The sequence below is a fragment of the Nansenia antarctica genome (genome assembly GCF_963989245.1).
Source record: "Nansenia antarctica genome assembly, chromosome: 10".
NCBI lineage: Eukaryota > Metazoa > Chordata > Actinopteri > Argentiniformes > Microstomatidae > Nansenia > Nansenia antarctica.
In genome coordinates this window covers 5,678,746-5,688,051 of record NC_137680.1, presented here as the reverse complement: position 1 = coordinate 5,688,051, position 9,306 = coordinate 5,678,746, and the positions used below count along the sequence as shown (strand labels likewise).

Genomic DNA, 9,306 nt, shown 5'->3' with positions numbered 1-9,306 from the left:
GTCTCTCTCTCTCTCTTTCTCCCCCACACACACCCTCTCTCTCTCCCTCTCTCCCTCATCCTCTCCATCTCTGTCCCTTTATCTCCCTCCCTCTCCATTGGTGCTTGTCTCCTCTGTCTGTTGTCTTTATCTCCAATGTCTGCCTCCTCTTTTTCTTCTCGCGCGTCCTCTCTCTTTCTGTTTCTTTTTATACGTTCTCTCCATCAATCTATCTCTTACACTGGTCTTTCTCTTTCCCTCTCCTCCTTCACTCCTTCCCTACTCCTACTTCCTGTCCATCTCTCCTTCTCCCCTCCCTCCCTCCCACCCAACCCTCTCCTTCTTCTTCCCCCTTCTCTCTCTCTCTCTCCTACACAGTCAGTATGTCTACCCCCGTGTCCCCGTCCCCCTCCCTCTCCCCTCTGACCCTGGCCTCCCCTGGTGCCGACACCCCCTCCCCTGGTGCCTCCCCCCTGCCCTCCCCCATCTCTCTCCCGCCCAGGGTGCCAGTCTTCCAGAGGAAGGGGGCTCTCAAACACAAGAGGATCATCGAAGTGAAGGACCACCAGTTCACCGCCCGCTTCTTCAAACAGCCCACCTTCTGTAGCCACTGTACCGACTTCATCTGGTATCACACACGCACACACACGCACACACGCACACACACACACGCACACACACACACACACACACACACACACAAGTTCACACAAGTTCTACATTCCATATATAGCTTGCCTCCACAGACAACCCACAAACTGCAACCCTTGTACATGACTTAATCTAGTTATGCACACGTGTGTGCGTCATACACTTCTCTAGTTCACTGCTCGCCTCCTCACACAGTCCACACTCTGTAGCTATTAATTCTTCTGGTAATACACCCTTGCACACAAATACACACACACACACACACACACACAACACACACTGTCAGCATATATGTCCTAAAGGCTTCTTAGTAGCCCAGTCACACATACTTGTTCTGTCGAGCATAGCCAAAGCAGGGCAGTGTTGAACCTGTGTGTGTGTGTGTGTGTGTGTGTGTGTGTGTGTGTGTGTGTGTGTGTGTGTGTGTGTGTGTGTGTGTGTGTGTGTGTGTGCGTGTGTGTGTGTGTGTGTGTGTGTGTGCGCGTGTGCGTGTGCGTGTGCGTGCGCGTGTGCGTGTGTGTGTGGACATATGGTGGAGGGTATGTTGAGTGCAGCTCCTCCACTCATGCCAAACGCCTCTGGGTAGTTTTCAGAACATTTCAGAGAGTCTGCCATGGCTGCAGTGTGGTTAATAAAGAAGAGGAACTCTTCTTCTCATCTTTCACATAGGAGATTGAATTTGTCATCTGTCTCCTGGAATATACATGATAAAAATAGATCAATGTTATACAGTAAAAACGCCCGCCCCCTGGTATGCTATTGAGAAATAGCACAAAGAAAATGAGTTTTTATGATTACATTGATTTGGCTGCAGCCAGGGCAGCTCCTTCTGATCCTTTCGACCCCCATTTCGACGTAATAATAAATACATATCCAGTCGTTATGGATTTTTTGATGGTTTTGAGTTCCTCGTGTGTCCTGTCACGCTTTGGCCACTAGGTGGCACTTGTCCCTGCAAAGCTGATCTGTGTTTTTGCTCCATGGCGCCCTCTGGTGGCAAGTAAGCAGAACTGTAAATCACAGTGTTGCGCTCTGCTTCCGGAGAGAAGCAAAAATCCGTGGGCACAAATCTAGGATCATCTTAACATCCCTCAAAATCCCACCTAATTAGAGGAGAAAAACGTTAAAATTAACGTAGATCAAGCTCTAGGGTACGTATGTATTCTACTCCAGTGAACCCCTGAAGCGCTTCAGTCTAATTCTTAAGGGCCTCTGCAGTGCCTTGTTATTCTTCCCCTCTCACCTTTTAATCAGCGTCTGATTCAAGCCCGGGAAACTGGCTGAGTGGACTCTTTGGCCAATCAATGGCTCTAATTATGCAATTAAGCTGTAAGGAGACACTGAAAACCTGCAGACACTGCAATATGAGAGGAGGGAGCATCGAGTGTTCGGCGTGCGTGTGTGAGTGTGGGTCAATACTTCACCTCATTGTGCTGATGAATACCTGAAGGACCAGAAATACTCAATACTCTCACTTTGATTTTTTTGTTTGTTTGTTTGTTTTATTCCCGTAACAAGCCATCACAAGTATACAGTACATTTCAGCTAACAAGACTTGGCCTAGCTACATCCTTGTGTGACTGCTGTTATGGAATAAAGCAAAAAATAACTAACCTATTTTCTGAGGACTTAGCCATTTTTGTTCTGTTTACGTCTGAGATCTGACAGCATCCAAAGATTTATACTGTAGGTATCTGCAGAGCAGAATCATGCTTACTCTACAGCTTTACAACCCCAGATTATTTAGACACTGTGTATGATATGTGTGTGTGTCCTTCTCTCAAACAGGGGCATAGGGAAGCAGGGATTCCAATGCCAAGGTAACTGACATGCATCCTTATCAGAGTGTATCATCATTAGCCTTCTCCTGACTAAATATTGGTTCCTCTCTATATGCATTTTTGGGGAATAGCTGTGCTGATATTCAGTATAACAGCACGACCTCGAGTGTGATATTGCTTTTATACAACAGTTCTACAGCGCGATTATTTATTAGTTAACAGTAATAAGCGACAACAGATTAGGATTTGTTTGTTTATTTAATCATGAAAAATAAACAAAAAATAGTTCCGCAACTGAACTTCAAATGGACTGGTTGCCTCGTAACCTGAACACAAACAATGTAGTCTAATTAACGGTCATTTAGTAGAACATCTGTGCGGCGGAGTGATACATATAGTTCCACGGTCCCAGTGCTGTTATACTGTATATCAGCACTCATGGAATGCCTCTTGTCCAATCAAATTACTTGGTCGGAACTAACTGTTGTATGATTATGATTATGATCGGTATGTGTTTACTAGTCCTTCTGACCCGTCCTCTGGGTTTCCCTCAGTCTGCAGTTTCGTGGTCCACAAACGATGTCACGAGTTTGTGACCTTCACCTGTCCCGGGGCGATCACTGCCCCCAAACTACCAGACGTGAGTATAGCACGCACACACACATGCACACGCACACACACACACACACGCACACACACACACACACACACATACACACACACACAGGCGTACATACACACGCGCACACATGCACAGAAGCGCACAATTACACACACATACACACACACACACAGAGACACACACAGAGACACACACGCACGTACGCACACACACACACACACACAGACAGACGCACGCATGCACACACACACTACACACACACGCACACACAGATACACGCACATGAGCAGGCACACACACACACACACACAGAGAGACACACACAGAGACACACACAGAGACACATACACACACACACACACACACACAATCATGTCCTGTCACTCCACATTCACTCTTCCTTTTCTTCCACTCATCCATCTCTCTGACCCTCTCTGTCAACCTGCCCGTCCTCCTTTTATGTCCCACCACTGCTCATTCTCCTTTTCCTCTTTGTCACCCCCTCTATTCATTTTCTGTCATCCATCTCTCCGTCCATCCCTACAGCCATCCTCCTCCACACACCATTGCTCTCTAATTTACTAGAGTGAGAGACAGGTGTAGAGAATGAGAGAGAGAGAGGAGGATAGACTGATAGCATAAGAGATGAAGTGGAGGTGAACAGATTGCTCTCTCTCTCTTTCTCTCTTTCGCTCAGAGGTTTGTCTTTTTTTTCGGCCAGCTAAATAAACTGGATCAGAAATTAGGTCAAGGAGAACGTGTGTGTGTGTGTGTGTGTGTGTGTGTGTGCGTGCGCGTGCGTGCGTGTGTGCGAGCAAGAGAGAGAGACAGAGAGAGAAAGATTGACATGGAGGGAAGGAATTGAGAGGAAGAGTGAGCGAGCAAGAGGGAGAGAGAGAGAGAGAGAGAGAATTTGGCAGAAAGTGAAAGGGGCGTGGGGGGGTATTCTCCAAGTGTAGCTCAAAGGGTGAGAGATGGGGGTGGGGGGGTGAGAGGTGGATGACAGGAAGACAGACAGTCAGGGAGGAAGAGGTAGGGAGCGGAAGGACGGGGGGACAGAAACTGAGGAACAGATAGAAATTATTCAACCGCACACACACACACACACACACACACACCTCCTCCACAGGATATGTAACTCCGTTTCTCTATCTCCCTCCCAGAGGAGATGAGTAATTGGTTGCCATGAATATACAATGGAGAGACTCTTTTATCAGATCACTGAGAGAGAAGCGTGAAGGCCGTGAGAGTGTGTATACAGTATTGTAGAAGTGTGTTTCAGTGAGTGCGTGGGGGGGGGGGTGGGGGTGCTTCCACAATGACCATTGCTGCCACAACAGTGACCATGTCTCCACCACATACTCTCTATATTCTCTTCACCATTTTGTTTCCCAACTTAGTTCCCCTTCTCTGTCACAGTAGGAGAAGGTCTCAGGTGTCATCTCTCTCCTTGTTTCAATCGTGTTCACTTAGGCTCACACACTTTGTTGTTAAATATAATATTGTTCGAGGGGCGCTTAGGTGGCGTAGCGGGTTAAGCGTCGACCATGTAACCGCAGGGTTCGATTCCGGCCAGGGACATATCCTGCATGTCATCCCTCCTCTCTCTCTCACCCATCCTTCCTGTCAAAATCTCTTCTGTATCTGTCAATAAAATGAAAAATATGAGTGGGACTGCCCCACTCAAAAAAATAAAAAAATTAAATAATAATAATCATGTTCACTTAGGCTCACACACTTTGTTGTTAAATATATTGTTTGGAATAAAAAGTGCCTCTTTTTGACCTCTGACCTCTCTCCCTCCCTGTGTGTCAGGCCCTGAAGAGCAGCCACAGGTTTAAGTTGCAGACCTACTCCAGTCCTACCTTCTGTGACCACTGTGGCTCCCTGCTCTACGGCCTCATCCACCAGGGCATGAAATGCTCCTGTGAGTAACCTGTGAACGTGTGTGTGTGTGTGTGTGCGTGCGTGCGTGCGTGCGTGCGTGCGTGCGTGCGTGTGTGTGTGTGCGTGCGTGGGTGTGGGTGTGTGTGTGTGTGTGTGTGTGCGCACACATGTGTTGACTGGTCAATGCAAATGTGTGCTTGTTGTGAAATAAATTCTCCCTGTGTGTGTGTGTGTGTGTGTGTGTGTGTGCATGTTAATGCAGGTTGTGAGATGAATGTCCATAAGCGGTGTGAGACGAGTGTCCCCATGCTGTGTGGGATGGACCACACAGAGAAGAGGGGCAGGATCCACCTCAGCGTCAGAGGAGACGATGAGGAGGTATTCATCACAGGTGAGACGGGGAAGGTTTCAACATGGCAGGAAAACCGGACCTTGTTAATCTGCCCTGCGTTTGTCTCAACACTGGGCCATTGTAGTTGTGAGAATAATAATTGATTGCCTCCTGCTACACCTTCCTGCTCATCAGCTGTCAGGTACAGTACTGACCACTAGGGGGAGTGTGTTGGCTACATCACTCAACAAAAGTGAATTGGACCCATGATGTACGGGAAATCAAACCAATGGAAGTAAGCCATAACCCTCTTTCTCTCTCTCTCTCTCTCTCTCTCTCTCTCTCTCTCTCTCTCTCTCTCTCTCTCTCAGTGCGGGAGGCTCGTAACCTGATCCCCATGGACCCCAACGGTCTCTCTGACCCCTACGTGAAGCTGAAGCTGATCCCAGACCCCAGGAGCCAGAGCAAACAGAAGACTAAGACCATCCGCTCCACACTCAACCCCGTCTGGAACGAGAGCTTCACCTTGTGAGTATTGTGTGTGTGTGTGTGTGTGTGTGTGTGTGTGTGTGTGCGTGCGTGCGTGCGTGTGCGTGTGTGTACGTGTGTGTGTGTGTACGTGCGCGCGTGTGAAGCTTTAAGTCTGGGTTTTGAAGTCCTCTGTGACCTGGGGGTTCAATACTGGTTCTCTGAACCAACCTTGTCCCCGCCGCCCCCTCTCTCTTGCTCTCTCCATCTCTTCCTCTCTTTCTCTCTCTTTGTCTCCCCCCCTCGCCCTCCAGCTCTGTGCGTGGTCGACAGAGGGACAGGCGTCTGTCTGTGGAGGTGTGGGATTGGGACCGTACCTCTCGGAATGACTTCATGGGAGCGCTGTCCTTCGGAGTGAGCGAGATATTCCGACTCTCCGTCAGTGGCTGGTATAAACTACTGGCTCAGGACGAGGGAGAGTACTACAACTTCCCTGTCCCCGATCAAGATGTAAGACATGACACTGAACTGGAGAGTAATAGTGTGGACTTGTGGGGAATGTAGTTCTTAAAGAGGATTCTTATTAGATTCTTTAATTTTTCATAATGTCATTTATACTGTTCTACCACCAGGGCGCAGGAGCGCTCTGCTGAAGTAGAAAACCACATGTGTGTGTGTGTGTGTGTGAGAGAGAGAGAGTGTGTGTCTTAGCACTAGTTCTAACCCCCCCCCCCCCCCCCCCCCCCACCCGCCTTCTCCCTCCCCCACACACTCTGCTTCTAGGAACCTGACCTTGATGCGTTGACCCCCTCTTTACCCCCTACCCCGGTACTTGCCCCCCTCCCTGTGTCCATCTCTACCTCCGTGCTCCCCTGCCCAGCTGCCCCCCCCCCAGTCACAGGCAGGGCAGGCAGTGTGGGGCTCCAGGACTTCAACTTCCTCATGGTGCTGGGCAAAGGCAGCTTCGGAAAGGTAACACCTTTTACTCATAGATATTGTGACACAACAATCATATCAAAACTATAGGTAATGTCCCCATTATCATGACAGCCATTTACAGTGTAAACTATGTGAATATCTCCTGTTAATACCATCACTTTCTCAACACTTCGTGAGCTTAGAATTATAAGGTTCTATCTCCGTTTAGAATTATAAGGTTCTATCTCCGTTTAGGGCAGTTCAGAGATATTGAGCGTCAAAGTTTTTACATTCCATTATGTTCTGTGAGATGGAACCTTTGTATTTTATTAGTTACTAACTCAAAAATGTCAACATTTTAAAAAATAACACCACACAGGCATTAATAAACACCTAATGGATCAGATTATGTAAAAAACTAAATTTTGACCAAAAATAGAGATAGAACCTTATAATTCTAACGTCACGACTTCCTGTGAAAACTCTCCTCAGCATCCAGAACTGGTTGGTAGCGTATCCTGCCTAGCCACACTGTGCAAACTGTGGTGTTTCAAGGGACATTTTGATCTCCATATTTAATTCCCCTCAAGAATACCTAATGAGCGAAATGGAATTTCATTCGGTTTCATCTGAATTCACTTTTTTTGGCTGTTTCATAACCGTCAGAACAGGGTCTACAGAGAACGGGGTGGAGGGTGTGGGGAGGGGAGGAACAGTGTCTGCTTATGTAAGAGAGAGCGATAGGACCCAAAAAAGGAGCGAGAGACCCCTAGGGTTGCATGCGGAGAAAGAGAGAGAGGGGGGGTGAGGGAGATGAAAGGGATTACTGTACTGCAGCTAGAGGCAAGTGACTAAGGGAAATAGAGGAAGATAGAGCAGACAATGAGGGATGATGGGGGGAGATACGGAGAGAGAGAGAGAGAGGGGCGGGGGGGGAGAAGGACTTAATTTGTAATTTTGTAATACCTTGATCACAAATCCCATTTGAATATGAGTTTTAGAGAGTCGTCGCAGGGAGATGGGGAGATTGACAGGGAGAGAAGGAGGGAGAGAGAGACACACACGCACAAACATTTTTTTTATTGGAATGACAGATATAGAGTGACAGATATTGTGGATGTTACATTTGAAAACACACAACACACTTTGTCAAGAAGTAGCCTACACTGTACAGTAGGCTATGTAGTCAAATATATTCATGGTTAAACAAACACATAATAGTTTGTTATTGGGTTCTTTGTTCATACCAGTGGACTGAACTAACGTTGAAGCCCACTGCTGGTTTTGATACAATGCTCACAGCATCCGTTTCTCTAAAGCACAAAAGCCAGACACACTCTGGTCCCATGGGGACAGTTGACTTTAGAAGTGAAAGCACCAGCACCACCAGCGCCATCAGCACCTGATGCTAGCTACAAAGCTACGACTAGCTGCTTTCTGTTACATCGGAGGTATGATGTGGACCTCTGTGGCTCAGTTGGTATGGTGCTAACAATGCTTAGGTTGTTGGGTTGAATTCCTGCTGGGGACCATATATACAGAAACATTTATGCATTGTCTCACTGCAGTGTACGTTGTTTTGGAGAAAAGCATCAGTGAAATGGCATATATTATTATATATTATTATATATTATGACGTTACCGTTGAATGTGCTGAGCAAAGCTAATGTGTTCAGATAAAGCTGTCAATCAGGTTGCCTGTCTGTCAGAACAATACAATACCAATTGACTGATAGACAGACTAGCTGATAGGCAGGCGGGCTGGCTGCCTGATTGGCTGGCTGCCTGATTGGCTGGCTGCCTGATTGACAGACTAATTGACTTACTGACTATAGGCTATGCTCTGTTTGAACACATTTTCAGTTGTAATTCTTCCTTCTTTTGATACTGTCTCTCTGTCCCCTGCCTGATCCCTTTCTCCCTCCCTCCTTCTCTCAGGTGTTGCTGGCGGAGGAGAGAGGGAGCGAGCGCTTGTTTGCAGTGAAGGTGCTGAAGAAGGATGTGCTATTTCAGGACGAGGACACAGAGAGTGCCATGGTGGAGAGGAGGGTTCTGGGTCTGACCAAACGCCCTCACTTCCTCACAGCGCTCTACAGCGCCTTTCAGACCGAGGTGTGTGTGTGTGTGTGCATGTGTGTTTATGTGTGTGTGTGTGTGTGTGTGTGTGTGTTTTGCGTGCGTGCGTGCGTGTGTGCGTGCGTTTGTGGGAAGCTAATCTGAGCTGCAAAACAGGCCTACATATGTAGCTACAGTACAACACACTCCTGGTTAACCACATGAGCACTACATGGCTGTGGTTATATTATTTGTACATAATTATGCGTGCTTGCAATAATTAGCAAAAAGGGTTATTTAATGGACGACAGAGAACCCCTGACACCACTGAAACGTGTTTTTGAGGTCCTGATTCAACCATCCTTCCTTGGCCAAATGAACCATACATTTAAGGCATTTTAGATAATTCACATCTTAATTATAATATTGGTCTATCTAAGTTGACCCAGATCTGTGCTTAAATGAATTAATGAATTAATTAGATTGCTTTCTTTAACGAGGTCGTTAGTCCTGGAGGGGGGGTTATTTAACGAGAACAGATTGCTTTTTAATTTTTACTGGAGGGGATTACGTAACGCGCGTGCGTGCGTGTGTGTGCGTGCGTGCGTGTGTGC

The 9,306-nt window shown here is 47.2% G+C and overlaps 1 protein-coding gene across 1 annotated transcript in view; it reads left to right on the top strand.

The window, feature by feature from the left end:
- Positions 1-362: 362 nt before the first annotated feature.
- Positions 363-9,306, top strand: part of prkcg (protein kinase C, gamma) — a gene marked incomplete at both ends in the record, with an annotated part of 15,280 nt that continues 6,336 nt past the window's right edge. Inside the window, 9 exons of the mRNA XM_080540203.1 lie at positions 363-607; positions 2,419-2,450; positions 2,966-3,051; positions 4,849-4,960; positions 5,183-5,311; positions 5,623-5,779; positions 6,034-6,229; positions 6,503-6,691; positions 8,576-8,749. Coding sequence (XP_080396329.1) covers positions 363-607; positions 2,419-2,450; positions 2,966-3,051; positions 4,849-4,960; positions 5,183-5,311; positions 5,623-5,779; positions 6,034-6,229; positions 6,503-6,691; positions 8,576-8,749 — 1,320 coding nt within the window. The remainder of the gene's footprint in view (positions 608-2,418; positions 2,451-2,965; positions 3,052-4,848; positions 4,961-5,182; positions 5,312-5,622; positions 5,780-6,033; positions 6,230-6,502; positions 6,692-8,575; positions 8,750-9,306) is intronic.